The sequence below is a fragment of the Gopherus evgoodei genome, chromosome 15 (assembly GCF_007399415.2).
Source record: "Gopherus evgoodei ecotype Sinaloan lineage chromosome 15, rGopEvg1_v1.p, whole genome shotgun sequence".
Lineage (NCBI taxonomy): Eukaryota > Metazoa > Chordata > Testudines > Testudinidae > Gopherus > Gopherus evgoodei.
The window spans coordinates 21,526,430-21,552,280 of NC_044336.1; the positions used below are offsets into that span (position 1 = coordinate 21,526,430).

At 48.5% G+C, this 25,851-nt stretch overlaps 1 protein-coding gene across 2 annotated transcripts in view; it reads right to left on the reverse strand.

Moving 5' to 3' along the window:
• The window catches only part of SMURF2 (SMAD specific E3 ubiquitin protein ligase 2), a 104,310-nt gene extending 101,878 nt beyond the window's left edge, over positions 1-2,432 (reverse strand). For both annotated transcript variants that reach the window (XM_030534035.1, XM_030534034.1), the window contains exon 1: positions 2,216-2,432. In XM_030534035.1, the coding sequence (XP_030389895.1) occupies positions 2,216-2,267 (52 nt within the window). In that variant the 5' untranslated portion in view covers positions 2,268-2,432. The remainder of the gene's footprint in view (positions 1-2,215) is intronic.
• Positions 2,433-25,851: the final 23,419 nt, after the last annotated feature.

Consider the following 25,851-nt stretch of genomic DNA (forward strand, 5'->3'; position numbering starts at 1 on the left):
AATTCACCACTTATACCAACTTTTCTTAAGCATGTAAAACTTCCTTTTAACAACTGACCTTACGTGTAAATCAATTCCAATTAATGAAAGCACAAAATACCTCAACATATCACATGTATATTAAGAAACAGACTGATGCCTCATGCAAATCTCTGAAAATCAGAGTTGCTCAGTACCAATTCCTAACAGTTATTAAGGTTGCAAGACTCTTTCTGAAGACAATTTTGTGTGTATTTTCTTTTCAGTATTTTTCTTCCCATATTTTATTAGCAAGGATATACATGCAAAAATAGCATATTTGTTCTTACAAATATACATGCCTTTTCTTGAGGTGAAAAAGGACAATTCCTTAAACAGATTTTTGTTCACAGTTTTCCATTAGGCCACAGTAGATTTATAAAGTTTTTATAAGACTGCTTTTCTAATAGTCCTCGGAGAAACTAAGCTATCAGACAGAGACCCAAAAGTGCAAAACAGTATTTTAAAAACTAGTATTGTCCCATACACAGCCCAGCTACACTCATCTCAAAAGTTTATTTCTCAGGAGTTCAGCACTATAATGGCCCTGCATAAACCCCCCTTTTACAAGATTAGTCAAAATAAGTTCCAAAATATAATTACTTATAATTGCTTACATTATATTATAAGAAAAAGTCTACAGTAGTCTAGAAAAAAAAAGCTATTTTAAAAAGTTAAATGCAGTAACTTTAAGAAATGCTTTGCATTAGGAGTTAAAATGGAAATTCTGCACATGCTACTAAAATTACATAATTTCAAAAATGCAGTAACTATTTTTCAACTTTTTTAAAACTAATCTATTTTGCAAAGCACAGCCATTAATTTGATTCAATAAGTTGCTGGAAGACAAACAATTTAAATATTTATTTTAAAACTGGTCTTTTCATGCACAATTTAGGGTACAAAATTTTTTTTTTAAATTCACTCTTATCTCGCAAGTCTTCAGTGATTATTTTTCAAAGGCAGACAAGCTTTATCCATATTTATAAACGTTTCTCCATATTTATCTACTTACATTGCCCTCATCACTACAAAAGAAGCACATTACAAGTATTTAGAAACAGAAATGTCTTTCTTCCTTCCCAGCATGTAGAGGGAAATAGTTTACTTTTATGTACACAATATACATAAATATTGTTAAAGGATAATTTTTTTAAAAGGTATTTTTCCTATAGAAGGAGGAACTTTATCCAATGACTTGTTTACAATCTCAACTAAGGAAGTTGACTTGAAAACAGCAACACAAAAGATCAAAACAAAGGGGACAAAAGGCCTGATAGTTTGTTTCAGGATTACGCAGAAAAGACGGTCGGAGAGGGTGAGAAACAACCTAAGGTACCTAGCGCCTAAAAAGTTACAATGGCCTCCTGCCCGCCCCCATCCCTCTTCCCTAAAAAATACAACTATTCCAGAAAGAGATCCGGCATGTTACAGACTGCGTGCAATAAATCTAATGAACTCAGGTTTAATCTCGATTCTGAATTCAGGGAGGCGGAGGGTACCAACACCTCCACCCCACCACACACACACTGCCCAGGGCTTCACCTCTCCTAACGAAGGTGTGTTTATTACTTAGAGTAAACAATCCGGTTTGATAATCGATGCCGGTGCAACGCTTCACACAAGCTGTGTGCAAAGAGGTTTCCTTCGTGGCACACGGACCCCTTAGCAACCCGCCCCCTGCTGCGGAGCGGGGGGGTGCTGGGAGAGAGTTTACTTTTTCCTGAGGCCGGAGTCTCCGAGCCCCAGGTTCAATCTCAAATACACACGGAGGGAGCTCGAGCCCACCTCCCCAGCTGGGCTTGCCGCTGGCGGCGTTTAGAAAACAGAGAAAGGGGCTTTCCCGGTGTCTCTCCTTCCTTCCACGCCGCCAACCTAACAGCCACGCTCCCCCCCCCTCGCCCCACACACCGCCCGCCCGCCCCCAATCTGCTCCCCACCTTAGCCTGCCTCCCCACAACAGCTCCCGCCCCCACCCATCTCCTCCTCCTCCCCAAAGCAGCCCGGTACCCCCCAAACCAGGGTCCCCCCCACGCCACCTACTCCCTTCCCGTCGCCTCACAAAGCCCAGCGCTTGGCCCCCGGCCCCCTTCTCCCCGCCACCACTGCCCCCCCTCTCCGCCTCCCCGCGGCCGGAGCAGACCGGGGCTCGGCGGGCCCCAGGCTGGGTCCCGGGGGCTCCCCGACCCCTCCTCACCTGTCAGTCGCAGCTTGACGGGCCCGTTCCTCCGGGCCCCCTGGTTGGACATGTCCCCGGCCGCTGCTGGGGCTCGGCGCTGCCTCTGGGCCGGGCAGGAAGCGGGGACGCGCTAATGGAGTCGCGCTGAGAGCTCAGGGCAGCGGCGGCGGTGGCCGCCGGACAGGGAGAAGCCCGGATGTGCCCAGCGTCGCCATAAGCCGGGCCAGCGCCGAGGAGGAGGAGGCGCCGCCGCCGCTGCTGCCGCCGCCTTCCCCCGCCCCCTGCCCGGGGCCCTGGCGGCGAGGACAACAAAGCCCGGGACAGCGCGTACCGCGGCGGGCGGCCGCCTCCCTTCCTCCGGGACGGGGCCTGGTACCCGCTTAGCCCCCAAGTGGAAGTGGAGTCTCCCCCCGCAGCTTCCTTCCTGCCTCGGAGAAAAGGGCCCCGTGCTCCCCCCAGTACCCCATGTCCTCGCTACCCACGGGGGAAAGAGGGTGTCTGCCCTGTCAGCTCCCCCTTCCACTGGGATGCCCCCATGTCCTCACTACTCCTTGGGGAGGCGGCTTCCTTCCCCTTCGCATTCCCCTTGCCCTTTGGGGATGCCCCCATGTCCTCACTACCCCATGGGGCTGCCTCCCCCCAACACTACTGGGTATAGCGCTCCCTGTGTATCTTTAACTCCCCCCAGGGAAAAGCCCCCCTCAGCTATCCCTAGGGTGACCACCAGACAGCAAGTATGAAAAATCAAGACAGGGTGGCGGGTAATAGGAGCCTATATAAGAAAAAGCCCCCACAATCAGGACTGTCCCTATAAAATTGGGACATCTGGTCACCCTAGCTATCCCTTGCCACTGGGTGAGGGTACCCTTGTGGCTCCTCAATACCATCCATGGTGGATGGGACCCTTGTGTCTTCCTTTCTCCCTCAATCTGGGCCCTTTCATCCCTTGCTTGCCACAGATGGGGCCCTTCTGACTGGAATGGTGGCCTTGTACCCCCAATTTTCTGGGAATTGTGCCCTCGTGTGTTTCTTCCCCCTCACCAAATCTCACTCCTTTCTTGGGATGACACCACCTTGCACTATGGATGCTGCTCCATTTGCCCCTAAATGCTGACCGGAGGAGACTTGTAATACTATGATGGGCAAAATAGCATCAAGTGTGACTAATCATTCCCACTCTGGAGTTGAAAGGCTCAGAGAAATGTAGACACAAATCATATTGTGAGTCAAGGAGTAGAAATAGGAGTAGGAAGTTATTAGTAGCAGGTGGTGTGAAGATTTATGTATTGAAAAAAAACAAAGATTCAAAAGTAAAAAGTTTATGGGATATAAGTTTATAAGTAGATTGTGATACCCTTCTCACATCGGGTAGTACCCTGTTCCTGTTTCCCCCAGTATGATGAGACTACTTGTGATGTAGGGTACTTTTCAGGATAAGGGTATCATAATCTAACCATTAAAACATTACAACTCCGATAAATCCACCATTTATGTGTAATTTGGTTGCAGTAGAAAAGTGAGGGAAATTCCTGCACACACACTGAAATTCTCAACAAAAGACTGATACAGATCCCAATTCTCAGTGTAACTCTTCTGTCTTCCAGTTCCAATGGCAACTATTGCAGAGAATTCCAGGCCTTTCAAGACACCCTCCACTAGGGGCACTCCAAAGCAGCAAGAGGATTTAAGGAAGGGTATCTGTATCTTAGGCCACGTCCCGACTACCTGCCGTATTGGCGGGTTAAAATCGATTCCTCGGGGATCGATATATCGCATCTAGATTAGACGCGATATATCGATCCCCGAGCGCGCTTATATCGATTCTGGAACTCCATCAACCCCAACGGAGTTCCGGAATCAACAGGGAGAGCCGCGAACATCGATCCTGCGTGGTGTGGACGGGTGAGTGATCCGATCTTAGATATTCGACTTCAGCTACGTTATTCACGTAGCTGAAGTTGCGTATCTAAGATCGATTTCCCCCCCCTAGTGTGGACCAGCCCTTAATGAACAACCCAGCAACTACAGCAGAGGCTGGAGGGACAACTTTCAAAAGTGCCCTACATTAATGAAAAACAGTCCTGGGACCAACACAGCTACAACTACACTGCATACCCTAAATTAAATTAGAACACTGGTGTAGCTAAAAATTGGCAAGGTACTCCCACTGAAAATTATGAGTTTTGAGATGGCATTGTAAAATTTCCATGAAGTTTGAGATTGATAGGAAACGACTAGCTTTGTAAGCGGACTGCTAATTATATTTGATATTATTTCTTATGTTCACCCAGCTTATCTGATAGTTTCATTACATAGGTTCCATTCTGCTAAGGCATTTGGCACTGCACAAACTGAAAAACTAGAATAAAGATTAAAACATAATATTCAATATTAAAAAGCCAAACAAAATTATACCCTTAGTACTCCTCACATACTTTTCCTGCTAATTTTGTATTGCTTTGTACACCCATACAAGTTGAATGAGGTCTCAATTATCTGGCTTAGTGCAAGAGACTCCAGCATATCATTTCTGCTACAATAACTATCTCCAGTGCAATAGCTGATTGACTAGAAGACTATATTCTTGCCTTTAAAGTAAATGTTTTGGCTTTTTAATTTGGTCAATTTAATAAACTATTGCTTTTCCATAGGTTTTCCTTCAGTACAACCCTATCATAGTGCTGGATTGTACTGCACCTAAAGAAACCACCCATTCTTAGAGTCCCATACTGTTCTTCCAGTTGAGAAGGACAGATGGCAGCACTCCCAGCCCAGGGTATGAAAAAATGGGATCAGAAATTGAATGTAGCAGGACTTCCACATGGTAGTGCAAAAGACTAAGCCACTGGGCTAGCCATTATGTTAGACTAGTCTAATGTTTTTAATATTTCATTTCATTTGTTTATTTTTAAAAGTACTATTGTAAGACTATATAGAGCAGAGATGGGAACTCATATTGACATAATACCAGTGTATGACACCTACCTTTAAAATAAAACCGTCAGTTGATAATATGCTGTACAGCACTACACAGAAACTAAACAAATGTGTATTAGCAGATAGAGCTGTCATCTCTCTTCAGGACAAAGATTGTGTCTTATATGTTTGAACAATACCTTGGACATTGTTCATTGAATTGTGGCACAATCTGTTTACATCCACATAGGACCTTGCTATGTGCTGGATTTGATTTCAGAATCAAGTGATTATTAAAAAAAAACAAACCAAAATGCTACTTGCTTTTATTTATGCACTACCTTGTAACCATTTTTGCCAAAAAAATGCAAGATCCTTCTAGGAAATATGTCCCTTGCAACTCCTTTTCAACACAGAATTCATGATCTGCAGTTCTCACTGTAAATGATTCTTGAACATGGCTTTTTGATATGTCTGGGAATTGTGCAAGATCTTTTGGAAGAGCTTTTTAAGTCCTGGAAGGCTTCAAATATGCTATCTGTGGAATTACACATTGTGCCTGGATATTGTACAAGATACTATTGACATAATTCTGTTGGGTCATTCTGACCTCAATAAAACCATTATGATTCTTCCATTTACATCGGGATGAGTGTTTCTTTATGTTATTAACATTTTTATTAAAGGTGCATGTATAACAGTTGCTTTTCAAAGTTAAATAAGTAGACATTTTCTGAAACAAAAGAACATGGGCAGAGTTATTGCTTGAGAAATTCATTTTTTAAAGAAATATAAAAGTTTTGTTTAATTGGTCAAAGTATCTGAAAACACCACATTTTAACCTCTTTATTCAGACAACCCCGGTTTGATTTTTCACAGGTGCTGAGCATCTCTTAAGGACTTGATCCAAAACCCACTGAAGTCAGTTGGCTTCTTTTCAGTGACGTCAATGGGATTTGGCTCAAACCACTGGTTGTTAGCTTCAGCTCAGAACATACTGAAATTCTCTTGGATTACGCTTCAATGGGATTCCACACAGGCTCAAGGGACAACAGTAGCAGATCCTAGTGCAGGATAGGAATCTAAGGCCCAGATCCACAAAGCTACTTAGGGATCTAAACACCAGACTTCACCTAAATCCCAGTTTTGGCTCCATTATGATCCACAAAACTCCCACCTAACCCCCTTAGGAACCTAAACTTACTCAACACCTACATTTTCTGGATAAAAATGCCCTAGGCACCTATGTTTCTGCCTCTGGGTATGTGCACAGCTGTCTCACTCGAAGTGTACAGATGTCTATCTCCCACCTAAGCCCCAGAGCGATTCAGAAACTTTGCAGAAGATAGGCATTCATCTGCCTACGTCATGTGTGGTGTGGCCATGGCAGGTGTGCTCAGAGGAGGTGGGGATTACCCCCCTTCTAGCTCAGTGGTTAGAGCACTCTTCTGGCATTTGGGAGACCTGGGTTCAGTCCTCCTCTTGGGTGGGAAAGGGTCTATTATCAGGAAAGTGTTCTGACCACTGAGCTATGAAACATTCTGATGTAGGGACCCCTCACGGTGTATCAATAATTAAACAGTCATTGGAGTAGGGAGACTGAATGCTGGGTCCCTAACCACTGGGCTACAGAGTCATTCCCCCCTCTCTCTGGCCCAATGATTCTGTTCCACTATGGATAAACAGTCACTGGGCCAGACAGAGTAGTGGGCACCTTCTCCTCTGGACTTTTTGGATGGAGAAAGGCAGGGGCCTAACTCATTCCCAAAAGAATGCCTTAGGTGCCTCAGAGTATGTCTACACAGTAAAGAAAACCCATGGCTGGCCTGTGCCAGATGACTCAGGCTAAGGGACTGTTTCATTGCTGTGTAGACTTCCAGGCACAGGCCGGAGCCTAAGCTTTGGGACCCTCCAACCCCACAGGGGCCTAGAATGCAGCAATTAAACAGCCATGCAGCCCGAGTCCCTGACTCCAGGACAGCACCTGCCTCCAAAGTGACCAGTGTCTCACATAAAATACTTAATCCCAGTGAATTCATTGAAAGCTGAAGTTGTTCAGCACTTTGCAAGACTGTGTCTTAGGCTTATGCATGAGTTGGGTTCTCAGGGATTGTTTGTACCAGGTTTACTAGTTTTTGCATTTGTAATTGATATAGGTCTCTTTTACTATTTATTAATATGTATTTGCATATTCTTATTTGTCAAAACAATTGGCATATTCAATACATTTAATTTTTTTTTAACCTTTGTATCATCAGATAAGTAGCTCTTTCATGGAGACTATTTTTGTCTTTCTCGCTTTGTTATTTTCAATCTAAGAAAAGTCCTTATCTTTGCTGAGAAGAAAAAAAAGTTTTTTTTAACACATCTTAGCTACCATGTTAATATCTTGGTGTACCACACCATAAATTTATTCTGACCAGCTAAGACGTGTTTAAAAAAAACAGTTACTCACATTCTCATAACTGTTCATCTATTCCAATCAGGTGTGTATGCACCACATGCACGGTCATCAAACTTTTTCCCTTAGCAGCTCCAGTTGGGTTGGCTCAAGAGCCCCCTGGAGTGCTGCCTTTGTGGTGCTCAATATAGGACCCTGCCGATCCGTCCTTCCTTCAGTTCCTTCTTGCCAGCTACTCCGACAGAGGGGAAGGTTGGTGGGTATTGGAATGGATGTGAACATCACATCTCGAAGAACAATAGTTACAAGAAGGTAACCGTTTCATTCACTGCCATGACCACCAGGGAGCAAGGGGGTGGGTGAGAGAATAAGTACTCATATGCCTGAGATGGGACAAAGTATTTCCTCTCTATGTCCCCGGCGGTGTGTGGAATGGAGGCTGGAGTCTGCCGTAGGATTTTATTATTATTTGGTATGGTCTTTATTCATGGTAACTTCACCCAGGAAGGACCTTCTGGAGCAAGAATGTCTACTATTGAGTCCTCTGTTTCAGCCATTTCCTCTGTCTGCAAGCTTATTTTGTGGGCAATCCAGCAGAGCAAGTCTTGGTGCTCCCTGTGGTCGATGGGTGGGGGTCTTGAAACTGACGCTCCTGCCACTACCTCATCAGGCAAGGAGGATGATGTGGCAAGTGAAGGTACAGGCTCCTCACAGCCCGCTAGCTGCCCCAAATGTGGGATACATGGAAAATTGTCACCTCTACTCAGGCGAGCAGAAGACATTCAGATCAGGCCATACTCTGACAGGGAGAGAGGCCAGGTCCATAGTATCATCTCCTTTTCTCTTAACCTTGCAGAAGCCCCTGTATGCTCTCTAGTAATTGGGCTCTGCGGGTTGGGGCTGAGGGCACAGCCATTTTCTGTCCTATCATTCCTTCCCCAGTTCTATGTGGAATCATTAAGTAAGACAATGTCAGCATTTTTTAATCACTGTCCCCTTTGCTGAGTAAAGCCCCTGAGTGGGGGGATGAGAAGCAGCAGCGAGGAAAGGAACCCACGCAGGACCCATGGTTACGAAAGTGTCAGGAAGCTTTGCAAAGCAGTTTTCAGAGAATTTGTTTGCTTATGGTCAAGGCCCATGCACTGCCATAAGAGAGTATACGTCACTCCCCCAACAAAACAATGCAACAGACATTCTGGGACTCAAGGAGTTTCTTGTCCTCTATATAGGTTTATTTCTACCGCAATAATCTTCTCATAGAGGATGCATCAGACATTAAATATCAGAGGGGTAGCCGCCATCATATGCCAGCAATGCCCCTCTGCTATGTACATCGGCCAAACTGGACAGTCCCTATGGAAAAGGATAAATGGACACAATGCTCCAATACGTCTGTTAGTCTATGAGGTGCCACAGGACTCTGCTGCTTTTACAGACATTAAATGGATACTTGATTGGGGCTTATATGTATAAACTACGTTGCTCTCAAAACATCTAATTTCAAGGGTAAAAAGAAGCTGCACATTTAATGGAGTTAATCTTGTGATGTAAGTGTTTAAGTATTACCATTAAATGCTGACAAGTGATCTGTATTTCACTCTAGGCTGATATCACTGAGTAACAAATCCTTTCAAGATGAGGTAGCTAGCTCAGATCCAGAGGGAAGGGAGTGCCTTTTCTCGCCCAACAGCTCACTTTTTGGATGACAGCTCCACTGACAGGCTCAGAAGGGAGTTCCATCCCGTCATCCTCAGCCAGAAGGTTAGTGATTGAGACATGGAGTCCAAGGGTGGGCAGGAATGTGTAACGAAAGGAAGAACTGAAGCATCTTTCCAGGCTCCAACAGAAATGTGGAGGAGCCATTGGGGAGATAAAATAATTTAATAGTTGATATTATCATTGGTTAGTAAAAGTTTTGGAATAAATGTGTAGAGATACAAAAACCACTGTTCTCTGGCTGTATACCACAGAAATTTGATTCTTGAATTTCCCACTATACAGAAAGAAAAGGCTTTACATTTACAGAGGTTTCTCAAGGGATTTAATGAGGTTTACCGGAAAACGTAAACACGTCTATAACCAGATACTGTTTGTTTTCAGAAAAGGAAATGGTGTAGCTAAATTCTTAGAGGTGATGTCCTTTCCATCTTTAGAGACAGAAGAGGATGCTGGAAATGTGTTCCTCAGAATTTGATATGTGTTCAAAAAAAGAGAAACACCACTGGAATTAACACAAAGATTATAATCTCAAGTCTTCCTACAAAAGGTTTAGTCACACCATTCGTTTAAACAATAATGAGAGACCTGGCTGGTATTATACCACATTCTTCACTGGCATATGTAGTGATTTGATGGAAGCAAAGGTTTCCATCATGATAGTGTTAAGGTTTGGTGGGGAAATTGAAGGTTATAATAGTATTTTTTAAGGCAAAAATTTGTTTGTAACAAGTATTCTTCAAATTTGCTACTTTAGATTTCCTGCTGTTAGTCTCTCTTTCTCTGAGCCTGATTCTTCTCTCACGTACACTGGTGTAAATAAGGAGCAACTCCACTGGAGCCAATGGAGTTAAAATTAGCATAAGTAGTAAGACAGTGCAGCCCCATTCTCTGTGTTTTCCCCTTTTCCTCTATGGCATGCTGTTTGTGGAATTTGCAACTGCAGCGGACACACTGTGTCTATTTTTTCCACCTAATGATCCAGTTCTGAGCGTAAACGGTAGTACCACAATAAGCATCCAGACAAAGCAAATTAAAATGTTAATCTATCAAACTCAGAACTATATTAGGAGGATAAATCTGGACTCTTTCTACAGTAACTATTGCCTTCAGTCTTCGCAACTTCATCAACCTACCTTAGGTCGAGTTACCGCGATGGTGTCAACTTACCTTACTCTTCTCGGGTGTAGAGTACAGGGATCGACTGGAGAAAAGACGGTTACTCACCTTTGTAACTGTTGTTCTTCGAGATGTGTTGCTCACATCCATTCCAGTTAGGTGTGCGCGCCGCGCGTGCACATTCGTCGGAAACTTTTTTACCCTAGCAACTCCAGCGGGCCGGCAGGTCGCCCCCTGGAGTGGCGCCGCCATGGCGCCCAATATATAACCCTGCCGGCCCGCCCGCTCCTCAGTTCCTTCTTGCCGGCTACTCCGACAGTGGGGAAGGAGGGCGGGTGTGGAATGGATGCGAGCAACACATCTCGAAGAACAACAGTTACAAAGGTGAGTAACCGTCTTTTCTTCTTCGAGTGATTGCTCACATCCATTCCAGTTAGGTGAATCCCAAGCCATACCTAGGCGGTGGGGTCGGAGTGAGAAGTAGCGGCATGGAGCACTGCAGATCCGAAGGCCGCATCATCTCTTGACTGCTGGACCAGGGCGTAGTGGGAAGCAAAGGTGTGGACCGATGACCAGGTCGCTGCCCGACAGATTTCCTGGATGGGCACACGGGCGAGGAAAGCCAGCGACGACGCCTGCGCCCTGGTAGAATGCGCAGTCACACGGCCCGTAGGGACGTGGGCCAAGTCATAGCAGGTCCTGATACAGGACGTTACCCATGAGGATAACCTCTGGGAGGAGATAGGAAGCCCTTTCATGCGGTCCGCTACCGCCACGAAAAGCTGGGGGGATCTGCGGAAGGGCTTAGTCCTCTCCACGTAGAACGCGAGAGCCCTACGGACATCAAGCGAGTGGAGCTGCTGCTCCCTGCCTGAGGAGTGAGGTTTCGGGAAAAAAACCGGAAGGAATATCTCTTGGCTGATGTGAAAGAACGAGACTACCTTGGGCAGAAAGGCAGGGTGTGGTCTCAGCTGCACCTTATCTTTGTGGAAGACTGTATACGGGGGTCTACCACAAGAGCCCGGAGTTCCGACACCCGCCTAGCTGAGGTGATAGCTACTAGAAAGGCCGTCTTCCAAGAAAGGAAAAGCAGGGAGCAAGTGGCTAACAGTTCAAAGGGGGGTCCCATGAGCCGGGACAACACCAGATTAAGATCCCAGGTTGGAGCAGGGGGACGGACGTTCCAGCCCCTTAAGGAATCTAGACACCGTCGGGTGAGAAAAAACAGAGCGACCATCCGCACCCGGGTGAAAGGTGGAGATAGCTGCCAGGTGGACTCGCAACGACGATATGGCCAGACCTTGCTGTTTGAGGGACCAAACGTAGTCTAAGATGTCGGCCACCGAAACTTCCATAGGGCGGAGATTTCTCTCCACGCACCAACAAGAGAAACGCTTCCACTTGGCCGAATATGTCGCTCTCGTGGAGGGCTTCCTGCTGCCCAAAAGCACCTCCCTCACCGGCGAGGAGCAGCGCAGCTCAGAACCAGTCAGCCACGTAGGAGCCACGCCGCTAGGTGCAGCGACTGCAGGTCCGGGTGACAGAGGGTCCCGTGCTCCTGGGTAATCAGGTCCGGGTGAAGGGGCAGGGGAACTGGGTCGGCTATGGTCAGGTCCAGCAGCATGGGGTACCAGTGCTGCCTGGGCCATGCCGGGGCTACCATGATCACGTGAGCCCTGTCCCTGCGCACCTTCAGAAGGACCCTGTGGACCAGAGGGAACGGGGGAAACGCATAGTACAGGAGGGTCGACCACTGAATAAGGAAGGCATCCGCTATCGACCCGGGCTCCCTGCCCTGAAAGGAGCAGAACGCTTGGCACTTCCTGTTCCCCTTGGACGTGAAGAGGTCCACTCGGGGATCACCCCACCTCCGGAAGATGGAGAGGGTGACGTCCGGGCGAAGGGACCACTCGTGCGACAGGAAGGATCTGCTCAATCGATCCGCCAGCATGTTCTGTACTCCGGGGAGGAAGGAAGCCATGAGGTGAATGGAGTGGGCTACACAAAAGTCCCAGAGTCGCATCGCCTCGTGACACGGGGGGGGGGGATCTGGTGCCGCCTTGCTTGTTGATATAATACATGGTCGTCGTGTTGTCGGTGAACACTGCGACACAACGACCCTGAAGCTGATGGCAGAACGTTTGACAAGCAAGGCGGACCGCTCTCAACTCCCGCATGTTGATGTGCAACCCCGCCTCCTCCTGGGACCACAGGCCCTGCGTTCTCAGGGTCCCTAGGTGGTCCCCCCAGCCTAGATCTGAGGCATCCGTTGTCAGGGACACCGAGGGCTGAGGTGGGTGGAAGGGGAGTCCCGCACATATCACGGACTGGTCTAGCCACCAGCCAAGAGAATCTAACACCCTTTGGGGGATTGTGATTAGCATGTCTAGCGGCTGTCTTGCCGGCCTGTAATGATCGATGAGCCACAACTGGAGGGGCCTCATGCGGAGCCGAGCGTAACCGGTCACAAAGGTGCAAGCCGCCATGTGGCCTAACAGGGCTAGACATGTCTGCACTGATGTCAAGGGGGCTGTCCGCAGTCGTTGAACGATCACCGACAAGGCCTGGAACCTCTGCAATGGCAACAAGGCCCTGGCCACAGTGGCATCCAGCACGGCCCCGATGAATTCCACCCTCTGCATGGGAATCAGGGTGGACTTGTCCGTGTTTATCAAGAGGCCCAAAGTGGCGAACATGCTGGTGATCACTCGGACGTGGCTGCGGACTTGTTGTTCCGACGTGCCCCGAATCAACCAATCGTCCAGATAAGGAAACACGTGGATACGATTGCGCCGAAGATGCGCCACAACCACTGCCATGCATTTTGTAAACACCCTCGGGGCCGTGGACAGGCCAAATGGGAGGACTGCAAATTGGTAATGAAGGGGGCCCACCACGAAGCGAAGGAAACGTCTGTGGTGTGGCCAAATGGCAATGTGAAAATACGCGTCCTGCATGTCGAGGGCGGCGTACCAGTCTCCCGGATCCAGGGATGGGATAATGGTCCCCAAGGATACCATGCGGAACTTCAACTTCACCAGGTATTTGTTGAGCTCTCGCAGGTCGAGGATAGGCCTGAGGCCTCCCTTGGCCTTGGGGATCAGAAAGTAGCGGGAATAAAACCCCTTGCCTTTCTCGTTTTCCGGAACCTCCTCTATAGCTCCTTTGCTGAGGAGCGTCTGCACCTCCTGCCGAAGGAATTGCTCGTGAGAGGGGTCCCTGAAGAGGGACGAGGAAGGGGGGCGGGAAGGAGGAAATGATACAAACTGCAGGCGGTATCCCGTCTGCACCGTGCGTAAGACCCAGCGGTCCGAAGTTATTTGGGACCATGCCGGGAGGAAAAACGAAAGGTGGTTGGAAAACGGGGGGGAAGGATCCATGGGGGAAACTGTTACTGCGCCCTCGAGCGCACCTTCAAAATGAAGGCTTAGGTCCAGGCGGGGGCTTAGAGGAGCCTTGGTTCTGCCCCCCTTGGTTCCCCGAATGCCTGCGCCTTCCATTCCTGCCGCGGCGCCTGTTAAGGTCCTGCCGCTGGCGGAACTGGGAATACGGCCTGCACTGCTGTTGTTGCTGTGGCCGGAAGGGTCTGCATTGCGTTCCCGGTGTGTGCATCCCGAGGGACCGCATAATGACCCGATTATCTTTCAGACTCTTGAGCCTGGGGTCTGTCTTTTCAGAAAACAGGCCCTGGCCTTCGAAAGGGAGGTCCTGGATGGTATGCTGGAGCTCCGGCGGAAGGCCAGAAACCTGCAGCCAGGAGATGCGACGCATCGTTACTCCCGACGCGAGGGTACGGGCAGCCGAGTCTGCGGCGTCCAAAGAAGCTTGTAAGGACGTGCGTGCAACCTTCTTGCCTTCATCCAAGATGGCTGCAAATTCCTGGCGAGCGTCTTGCGGCAGCAGCTCCTTGAATTTGTCTACTGCCACCCAGGAGTTGAAGGCGTATCTGCTCAGTAGGGCTTGCTGGTTCGAAACCCTGAGCTGCAGCGCCCCAGCCGAGTATACCTTACGGCCGAGGAGGTCCATTCGCCTGGCCTCTCTGGATTTGGGGGCTGGAGCCTCCTGCCCATGATGCTCTCTGTCATTCACCGATTGAACCACCAGGGAACCCGGTATCGGGTGTACATGGAGGTACTCATAGCCTTTAGAAGGGGCCATGTACTTCCTCTCGACGCCCTTCGCAGTAGGGGGGATGGAGGCCGGAGACTGCCAGATGGTGTTGGCGTTGGCCTGGATGGTTCTTACGAAGGGCAGGGCGACCCTGGTGGGAGCATCTGCTGAGAGGATGGTGACGATCGGATCCTCTATTTCCGAGACCTCCTCGGCTTGCAGACTCAGATTCTGAGCTACTCGCCTGAGGAGGTCTTGGTGCGCTCTGAGATCCAGCGGGGGGGGCTGTTGGAGGAGGTCCCAGCCACCGCTTCATCAGGGGAGGAGGAAGAGGAGACCCCCGGCAAGAGAGTGTCTAATGGAGGGTCTCCCTCGGCCCTCGCCTCTGCCTCAGGAGCCAGAGTGGAGTCTTGTTGCTTGGACCCTTCCTCCCCATCCAGGGAGGGATGGGGGCGAGACAATGAGGCTTCCGGCGCCCTGCGCTCCGCCGTCGCAGGTCTAGCAGGGAGCTGTTGGGGCCCCTGGGCTTGATGGTATGCCCAGGGTGTCCAGAACCCCCATTGCTGCGGGCCTTGGTCTTGTTGTGGCGGATCGCTAAACAGCGCCGCCTGCCGGTCGGTGCCCAGCGCATACCCGCTGTCCGTTTGGGAAGAGACCAACGGCTGTCTAGAAGGCCACGGCGGAGCTGACCCTGGTTGGTAAGGGTCTGCGCGGGTCGGCACGGACGAATGTATCGGTGCTGGGGACCGGTGCCGGGAGTCAAAACGGTGCCGGGATCGGGACCGGGACCGGGTTCTATCACGGTGCCGGGATCTAGACCGGTACCGGCCGCCGCTTCGGTGCCGGGATCGGGACCGGGACCTGCCACCAGCTCGGTGCCGGGAGGTCGACCGGGACCTGCCACCAGCTCGGTGCCGGGAGGTCGACCGAGACCGGGACCTGCCACCAGCTCGGTGCCGGGAGGTCGACCGGTGCGGCGAGTAACGTCGGGACTGGCTCCTGGAGTCACGGTGCTGGTATCGGTGGCTGGAGTCCGACCGCGACCGCCTTGAGGCCGACTGGCGCCGCGAGTGCGACCGGTACCGCCGAGGGGAGCGGTGCCGGGACTGCGAGCGGCGGCGGGATCTGGAGCGACCGTGGCGTCGGGACCTCGATCGTGAGCGTGAGTCCCGAGACGGTGCCGACATCATGGGCTTGCCTCTGGACACGACCCGCACCGGAGGTACCGGGGGTGGCTGCTGAGTGGACTCAGTCAGGGCTATGAGGTCCCGAGCCGAGGCGAAGGTCTCCGGTGTGGATGGGACCAATATCTCAACCCCAGATCTCATGGGGGAGCTTGGCGGCACCGGACTCGACGGACCCGCCGGGCCCGGAGTTGACGGTGCCGGCGGCGCCGCGGCCGGTGTTGAGGCCGGGCGCTCCAGTCGGGTCTGCCTGGCCGGAGTAGTAGACTTCGACGGCCTCGGTTCTGTCCCCGGTGCCGGAGAAGGTTGGTGCCGGGGAGTCTTTTCGGTGCCGGTGCAATCCGGTGCCGAGATCACAGCCTGCGAAGCCGCCGGGTCAAGTGCTGCCTCCATAAGGAGAGTTCGGAGTCTTTGATCCCTCTCCTTCTTTGTTCTTGGCTTAAAAGCCTTGCAGATGCGGCACTTGTCCGATCTGTGCGATTCCCCCAGGCACTTCAGGCACGCGTCGTGGGGGTCGCTGGTGGGCATATGCTTCTTACAGGCCGCACACTGCTTGAAGCCCGACGAACCAGGCATGAGCCCGGTGTCGGGTGCCGGGAAGGGCTAAGCCCCCGGCGAAGAACTATTAACAACCTATTTAACTTAAGTACTACTATCTACACTCAACAATCTAATTAACAGTACGAGAGATAATCGAGAGATAACAAGGAGAGCTAGGGACGCGGAGGGCAGGTATGCCGCGCTCCACAGTTCCAACGACCGACACGGCGGTAAGAAGGAACTGAGGAGCGGGCGGGCCGGCAGGGTTATATATTGGGCGCCATGGCGGCGCCACTCCAGGGGGCGACCTGCCGGCCCGCTGGAGTTGCTAGGGTAAAAAAGTTTCCGATGAACGTGCACGCACGGCGCGCACACCTAACTGGAATGGATGTGAGCAATCACTCGAAGAAGAACGATCTGCTGTTGATTTGGCAGGTCTTCATTAGACCGATGGATCTATCTACGAGCATCTATCCTGGCTGTAGTGTCCAACTTTTTTCTTTTTCACTACTACTTTCCCACACTGATAACAATGAGCTTTTAAAATAGCTGTTTAGATACAGTCTCTAGATCTGAATATTTACATCTTCAGTGTTCTGTCTCCCTTCTTTTTTAGTCAATTCTCTCCCAACAAAATTCCATGCAAAACATTTAAAAATAAAAGAAAAGTCATAGTACTTACATGTTTGCAGACATCACACATTATTCACTCTGTTTGCACGTTATATTCCTCCCTCCCACCTCTTTTTCTGTCTTGTAAGCTTTTCAGAGCAGGATCTGTCTCCAATTTTGTGTTTGTACAGCGCCAAACCCAATTAGGCCTTACCTCAGTTGGGCTCCATAGGCACTCCCTGATATTAATTATTAGTAATACTAATTTATATTAAACTTGGACAATATCTTATTAAAATAAAATCCAGACAAACAACTCTCATAAGAAAGAAAGAAAAAGCAGGGCAGTTCCTTTAACTACAGGTAACATAATATTCTTTCAGAGCATATCCCTTACTATGTTGAAACATGCAGTAAAAGTTCAGCAAACAATACCTATTGGTCTGTGGGGATTCTTCAGGCATAGACCCCCCATTGAGAGCACTGCAAAGTCAAGCAAGGAGGGTCTAGAAATGATGATGGGTTTGGAACAAGTGCTTGTGTTGCTTCACTGTCTGGGAGAGATAATTAAATAAAATAAGACCTGATTCTGCCATTTTCACTCACACTGAATAGTATCTTAATCCTCAAGGAACCAGGTTTATTTCCTTAGGTTATGACTTCCTGGAGCCCACCAAGAATGCTGTTCTCTTATGACCTCTCTCAACCAAGGCCCTCTCCATAGACATCTTTGCTTCCAATGGCCATTGTCCCTCTGGCCAGAACCATGCCCTTTTTCCACTTTGGCTATGTCTACACTATCACTTACGTCGCTCAGGGGTGTGAATAAGCACCAATGTGGAAGTGCTATGCTGGCAGGAGAGCTTCTCGCGCAGATGTAGCTTCTGCCACTTGTTGGGGGTGGATTAATTAAGTCAAGATGAGAGCTCTCTCCCATCTCCTTAGAGCAGCTAATGTAAGCTCTCTAATGTAGCCATTTGTCAGGCTCTCTTTTAGGGATGGCTACACTGCAATTAAGAACCCACGGCTGGCCCAGGCCTTGTTCTATCTGTTGAGCAGTACAGTGGACCAGATGTGTATGCCTGGATAAGTACTTCATCTCGGTTGTATCAGGTCTGTGGGCCATAGATCTGACATCTTACTGGACAATTTCTTCATTGCAGCAACATAATGACCAGAAGTGTCTAAATAGAAGCTCTGCTTCTCACCAAGTTTTCCTCTGGTATGTAGAGACAATGCTTGTGTAAAAGGTCAAGATTCAATCAATTTCTCTGGCTGGCGAACAAGATGGAGCTCCGTCTCAGCAGAAGAAAATAGGAAGGATGTCTCCACCCCTCCACCAGCTGCTGAAAAGGGGACAGTAGCTTGCAGTGACAAATACCATCACCCTCTCAGACAGGATGCGTTTTAGGAAATGATGAGTCTCTGAAGGGAAATGACTGCAACCATGGCTGCAAAAAAAAGAGGACCCCCCGCCCCACACACACACACGACAAAATTTTCCAGTGGTTAGTCATTTAGATAAATCCTATAACTCCAGCCATAGCAGATTAGTAATTGAGGCATACACATTTCATTTACTCCTTCAGCTATTTTGTTTCCTAATTATGTCCTGCTGGATGGCAGTGTCCTCATGTTACTTTATAAATGACAGACATGCAAACTCATTAAAGAGTGGATAGGCATTGAAACAGGCGAACCAGGTACATCATAATATCTTATGGAAAGCCAGAGGCTAAAAACCCCTGTCTGAAAGAAACAAATTAATTTGAAGTGAGAAGGCATTGGAGTAGTGTTTAGAGCAGGTGACTGGGAGTCAAAGAAAAAAATTCTGCTCTCATTTATACCAGTATAATCCCGTGTAACCTAGTTGGCCCCCAAGACTTCTGAGTTCTAGTCCCAGGTTTGTGGCCCAGGTGAAGTCATCAAACTTCTCTACTCCTGGGTGTGGTGGTGTTTTTCAGAACCTATGCTTCAGTACTTCTTTTTGCATAGCACTTGTATGCAATCTTACAGTAACCAACCAGGATGTATGAACACAAAGAGGGGAAAATTATTATGGAAACCAATGTCAGATTTCAAGAGATGGTCTAGTGACATAGGACTAGAAGTCATTCCTAATTCTGCCTCCCTATGGGCTCCCATTGAAATTAGTGGGTGAGTTTCTTCTTTAACTTAAACCAATAGAAATCAAGAGTAACTCTATTGAACATGATATAACCTGTGTACTGAGAGGGGGATTAGGCTCAATGAGTTCAGTAGGAGCAGGAGCAGGATCAGCCTTGCATAACCTTGGCCAAGTCTCTTAGTTCAACAGTTTCAAAAGCAGCCATATGATCTGGATGCCCAACATGAGACACACCTGAGCCTAAACTGCAGAAAGGCTGAGTGCTCATAACTTCCATTGAACTCAGTGGGACCTGTGAGTGAAATACACTGTGGAAAAGCAGGCTCAAGGTGTCTCAAACTCATCATCCCAAAATCCAGCCACCCCAAACCAGAGACCACTCATGAAATTATTAGCTTCACCCTCTCTTCACCTCTGTTTATTCATCTGTAAAGTAGTCATAATAGTACAAACTTTCCTCAGAGTGAGGGGAGGTTTAATTGAGGTTTGTAAAGCACTGTGACCACTATCTGTTAAGTATTCTCATTTAAATTATGAAAGATACCTTGACTAACCCTTTATAAGAAAGGACAGTTACCTGTTCTGTAACTGGCATTCTGAGATGTGTTGCTCAGGTGTATTCCACAGTAGGTGTGCGTGCTTGCCACATGCACTGATGCCAGAAGTTTTTTCCTTAACAGTACCCATAGGAGAGGAGCACCGCTGTGACCCTAGAGTGGCACTTCTATATCACGCTATAAGGGGAGCTGCGCACTTCCCCCACCCTCGCTTCCTTCTTGCCAGACAACTCTGACAGAGGGGAAGGAGAGCAGGATTTGGAATACACCTGATCAACACATCTCGAAGAATGCCAGTTATTGAACAGGTAACTGCCTTTTCTTCTTCGAGTGAGTGCTCATGTGTATTTCACAGTAGGTGACTCCAAGCTATGTCTGATGGAGGTGGGTAGGAGTTTACGGGTTTCTGGGACGCAGTACCACCCTACCAAACCCAGCATAGTCACGTGCTTGGGAGATGATTGCATAATGTGAAGAAAAGGTGTAGACAGAGGACCATGTGGCAGCTCTACATATGTCCTGGAAAGGTTTGAACTTTGGTAGGGACCCCCCATAAATTGAAGTTATATCAACTTAGAAGGGCTTGGTGATTGGCCACCCTGAGCTGGAAACTCACTGAGGAATAAGCTTTCCTACCAAACGTATCCAGTCTCCTGGCATCTTTGTCCTTAGGGTTGGGTGCGGGCTGACTGTGACGTTCCCAGTGATTAACTGACTCTACCACCAGGGAGTTAGGTGCCGGGTAGGGTGACCAGATGTCCCGATTTTATAGGGACAGTCACAATTTTTTGTTTTTTTTCTTATATATAGGCTCCTATAACCGCCCACCCCATCCTGATTTTTCACACTTGCTATCTGGTCACCCTAGTGCCGGGTGGGAGTACAGGTATTCGTGGCCCTCAGCCGGCACAAAGTATTTCCTCTCCGCTTTCTTGGAGATGGGAGCCAAGGAAGCTGAGGTTTGCCACAGGGTAGTCGAGATATTGGCTATCCCCTGGTGGACAAGTAGGGCCACACAGGCTGGTGCGGAGGATGACAGTACATTAAAGAGAGAGTCAGACAGCTCCTCCATCTCCTCAGCCTGGAGCTGGAGACTGGACACCACTCGCTTAAGGAGCTCTTGCTGAACCTTGAAGTTCTCTTGTGGGACAGGTGGCGGTGCTGCTATGGTATTCTTTGGCACCGGCGAGGGGACTGGCACAGAGCCTAGGGTGTCAGATAGTACCAGTGGGTTGATCTCCAGGTCAGAGTCCAGGTGCAGTGCCGTTGGCTCGGGACCTGTTGATTTCTCCCTGTCATGGAGGGAGGCCGAAGGAGCCTGAGACGCTCCGGCCACCGAATGGGGTCTCGCCTGGGCAGGGATCTGCGGCCATGGTGCCCATTGACACCACTGCCCTTGCCATGGTGTTTCGTGCCACTGACCGACGTGGGTGCTGGGCCATGCAGTTTGCTCTCGCAGAGCTGCATGACTTAGAGACAGGTGGCTGAGTGATGATGTGGAGGTCGCAGATGACCGCATAGTACCGTAGAAGTGACGTGAGCAACGGTGCCGTCCACGTGACTGGGACCTCAAGGACGAAGATCGGTACCCATCCGAGGTGCTGCTCCTGTACTTGCCCTGGTGGCTGGAGCTATGACGCTTCAGTCCGGTGAATCGCGAGATGAGTCTCGTGCATGATGTCTGGTAGAATGGGAGCTCAAGTCGGAGGGTCTATGTTGGTGGTGATGGGATCAGCTCTGGTAGTTTCGAAGCAAGGAGGAGCATCAGCACCACTTATCCTGGTACCTGTAACCCCAGTTACGGGGTGTGAGGAGCCCTGAGGCTCCCTCACGGGCAGCAAGCCAGTCAGCCTAAGCAGGGTAGAGGGCTCGCATGAGCTGCAGGAAGACGACGTCGAGTGAGGTGGTGAGTGGTCCTCAGAGCAAGGACTGTGCCATGTCGGGGAGGGTTGTTGTGTCCCAGTGGCGGCTTCCCTTGAGACCAGGGGCCCATCTCAGGCGGCGCCCCAGGTACTGGAAGGGTTAAAAGGTCACGCACATGGCCAATGTTGCCTCCAGCATCGACAGCATCCTCTCTGCAGGGGGAAACACACGCGGATGGGACCAGGCTGTTCTGCTTAATGTGAGTCAGAGGCCTGGGTCCCAAGGGGGATCACAGGCTGCCCAGCTTGGGTCCGGTGTCACCTCTATGTTTCTCTCGGCGCCGCTGAGTCCTCCCTTGCTTCTTTGAAAGAGAGCTGTGCCGACTAGTGGAGGGGAGTTCGCTCCATGCCAAAGACATGATGCTGGGCGCCGAATTTGTTCGGTGTGCCGGGGTCACTGCTGATTCCATTAGGAGACAATGAAGTCTAATGTCCTTCTCTCCCTCTTAGTCCGTGGTTTGAAAGATCTACAGATCCCACAGAGCTCACTTACGTGGGTCTTGCCCAAGCAGCAGAGACACTGCATGTGCGGATCACTTCTTGGCACAGAACTGCAACAGGAGTTGCATGATGAAGCCTGGGGCATGGGACATGCCCCAAGGCCAGACGACTAACTGGAGAAACTATTTAACTATTGAACAACTGTACTCCTAAGGCTAACTAGAGAAGCTGCAGCAAGGCTGGAGCATGAAATTCCGACTACCTTCACTGGCGGCAAGAAGGAACTGAGGGTGGGGGGAGTTCGCAGCTCCCCTTATAGCATGATATAGAGGTGCCACTCCAGGGGTTGCAGCGGTGCTCCCCTCCTATGGGCACTCCTATGGGAAAAACTTCTGGCACCAGTGCACGTAGCGAGCATGCACACCTATTGTGGAATACACCTGAGCAAATCACTCCAAGAATTATGGACCTCATCTTGTAACTCCTAAAGCTCACCTTGCTTTGCGTATGGAGCAGCTGCATGGTCAGGCCCCATATACTTTTGTTTGTTCGACGTGAGTGGATTAATAAAAACCAAGAATCTTATAGAATAAGATAGTTAACAACAATACGATCTTGGTGAGGCACATAGGAGATTTACGAAAGATTTGTTTCTAACATACTATTATTTTCTAGTGCACACTAAGCATAACTTTGTAACCCAGTAAAAGGGTTAAATGTTTCACACTTAGTGAAAAGCACCATCTTTTTTCATCTCATCTCAAGGCCAGGTCTCACTAGGAACAGTTCTACAGGCAATCAGAGTAAATGATCACAAGGATGCCTTCTGGCCTTAGAATACATGACCTTGTTAAATAGTATGAAAGCACATTGGGATTGATGTAGCACCCCCTGGTGGACCACTTAATATCAATATACTACATAGCTATGGAAATGCATCTTGACCAGATATTGGACCAACATTACACTGCAGGATGGTAGCATTGTCCTGAAAGCCGTCTTCCACAAAAGTATAAAAATAATATTGTAGAGACTGTAAAGTAAAGTAAATTGGTTCAATATCTGCAGATTTTTTTCACTGAAAAACCGATTGTATCAACAGTGTCAGGAGGAAGCTGGAGGATTGAGAGCTGGAGAATGGAAACATGGAGCTTCTGGCACTCAGAGCAGCTGAAGCTTTTGATATTGGGGAGCAGGTGGTTCTCTTCACCTTCTCAATTTTGGGCAAGGGTGGAGGCAATTGTAAATTGGATGGCAGTTTAAATGAATCATTACTTACCCCAACAAGCCTTAACATCAACTAGCTCCTTGGTGTCCCAGCTATGAAGATGAATGCAATATGCCTTAAAGGGTTATCCTCTACACAAAAAACATTCTAGATTGTTTGATGCACAAACATTATTTTGCTAAATAGCATAGTTGATATAGCCACAGAGTATAAAATAGACAAGTTATAATCCCTTGCACGTAGCTGTAGTAAAGCCATGCACATAACCCATTTTTCAGTTCAGTAACCAACCAAAAAAAACCAGCCTTGTTTTAGGTACCTGTCCCACCCATACTCTCTACTTGGCATGGAGCAGTGCCTGGAGCTCTGCTCCGATGGTAGCTGACCAGACAACCTGGTTGGTGATGAAAGTGGAACACAGTTTCCAGCCTCTAACAGAACGGCAAGCAGGCCCGAGAGCAGTCCCCTGACCGGGATGATCTGCATCGGGTCGGCATCAACTGTCGAGAGCCCATCGGCAGCTTAGTTCTAGGGCGGGGTCTAGGAGTCAGTGATGCCCCGGGTACATGCAGGGTCATAATGTCTTTAAGCAATCGATAAACTCGGGGGTTGTGCCGTATGACTGGAGGATTGCTAATGTAGTTCCTATTTTTAAGAAAGGGAATAAAAGTGATCCGGGTAATTATAGGCCTGTTAGCTTGACGTCTGTAGTATGCAAGGTCTTGGAAAAAATTTTAAGGGAGAGAGTAGTTAAGGACATAGAGGTCAATGGTAATTGGGACGAATTGCAACACGGATTTAATAAAGGTAGATCGTGTCAAACCAATCTGATCTCCTTCTTTGAGAAGATGACGGATTACTTAAATAAAGGAAATGCGGTAGATATAATTTACCTAGATTTCAGTAAGGCGTTCGACACGGTTCCGCACGGGGAACTGTTAGTCAAATTGGAAAAGATGGGAATGAATATGAAAGTTGTAAGGTGGATAAGAAACTGGTTAAAGGGGAGACTCCAGAGGGTCGTATTGAAAGGTGAATTGTCAGGCTGGAAGGAGGTCACTAGTGGAGTCCTTCAAGGATCGGTTTTGGGACCGATCTTATTTAACCTTTTTATTACTGACCTTGGCATAAAGAGTGGGAATGTGCTAATAAAGTTTGCGGATGACACGAAGCTAGGGGGTATTGCTAACTCGGAGAAGGACAGGGATACTATTCAGGAAGATCTGAACCACCTTGTAAACTGGAGTAATAGAAATAGGATGAAATACAATAGTGAAAAGTGCAAGGTTATGCATTTAGGAATTAATAATAAGAATTTTGGATATACGTTGGGGGCGCATCAGTTGGAAGCGACGGAGGAGGAGAAGGACCTTGGGGTACTGGTTGATAGCAGGATGACTATGAGTCGCCAATGTGATACGGCTGTTAAAAAAGCAAATGCGATTTTGGGATGCATCAGGCGGGGTATTTCCTGCAAGGATAAGGAGGTGTTAGTACCGTTATACAAGGCGTTGGTAAGACCCCATCTGGAATACTGTGTGCAGTTCTGGTGTCCCATGTTCAAGAAGGATGAATTCAAACTGGAACAGGTTCAGAGACGGGCTACAAGGATGATCCGAGGAATGGAAAAACTGCCTTATGAAAGGAGACTCAAAGAGCTTGGCTTGTTTAGCCTGGCCAAAAGAAGGCTGCGGGGGGATATGCTTGCTCTATATAAATATATCAGGGGGGTTAACGTTAGGGAGGGAGAGGAATTATTTAAGTTTAGTACTAATGTAGGCACGAGGACGAATGGGTATAAACTGGATATTAGGAAGTTTAGACTTGAAATTAGACGCAGGTTTCTAACCATTAGGGGAGTGAAGTTCTGGAACAGCCTTCCGAGGGAAGTAGTGGGGGCAAAAGACTTTCCTGGCTTTAAGACAAAGCTTGATAAGTATATGGAGGGGATGTTATGATAGAATTGTTAATTTGGGCAACTGATCTTGGATTACCACCAGATAGGTCTGCTCAATGGTCTGCGGGGAGATGTTGGATGGAATGGGAACTGAGTTACTGCAGAGAATTCCTTCTTGGGTGCTGGCTGGTGACTCTTGCCCACATGCTCAGGGTTTAGCTGATCGCCATATTTGGGGTCAGGAAGGAATTTTCCTCCAGGGCAGATTGGCAGGGGCCCTGGAGGTTTTTCGCCTTCCCCTGCAGCGTGGGGCACGGGTCACTTGCTGGTGGTTTCTCTGCAGCTTGAGGTCTTCAAACCAATTTTGAGGATTTCAGTAACTCGGTCCTGGGATAGGGGTTGTTATAAAATTGGATGGGTGGGGTTCTGTGGCCTGCCTTGTGCAGGAGGTCAGACTAGATGATCAGATTGGTCCCTTCTGACCTATGAGTCTGTGAGTCTTCGGATGCCTGCAGGGCCTCCAGAAGCTGATTTACCTCATTCATTTCCTGGCACCCAGAAAGCAGAAAAGGTGTTGGTATTTGGATCAGGCCTCAGATGTGTTTAATTATAGAGGCACAGGTTATCAAGAACAGATACTTACACAGTCTTCTAGGATTATTCAGTAAACAGTAAAAATAAACAAATCTTTGTAGAGGTTTGCAGGGAAAAAGTGAAGACTCCACTGTCTGAAGTACATGCTAGATTTTCTTTCAAGTTATAACAAAAAAGAAGTAATACATTCCAAGTTGTTGGCCTTACTCCAAATTATTGCTTGCTATAGCAAATATTTCCTGGGCAGCTGATACCGATTAGAAATCTGCTACCATTCTACATTATCTAC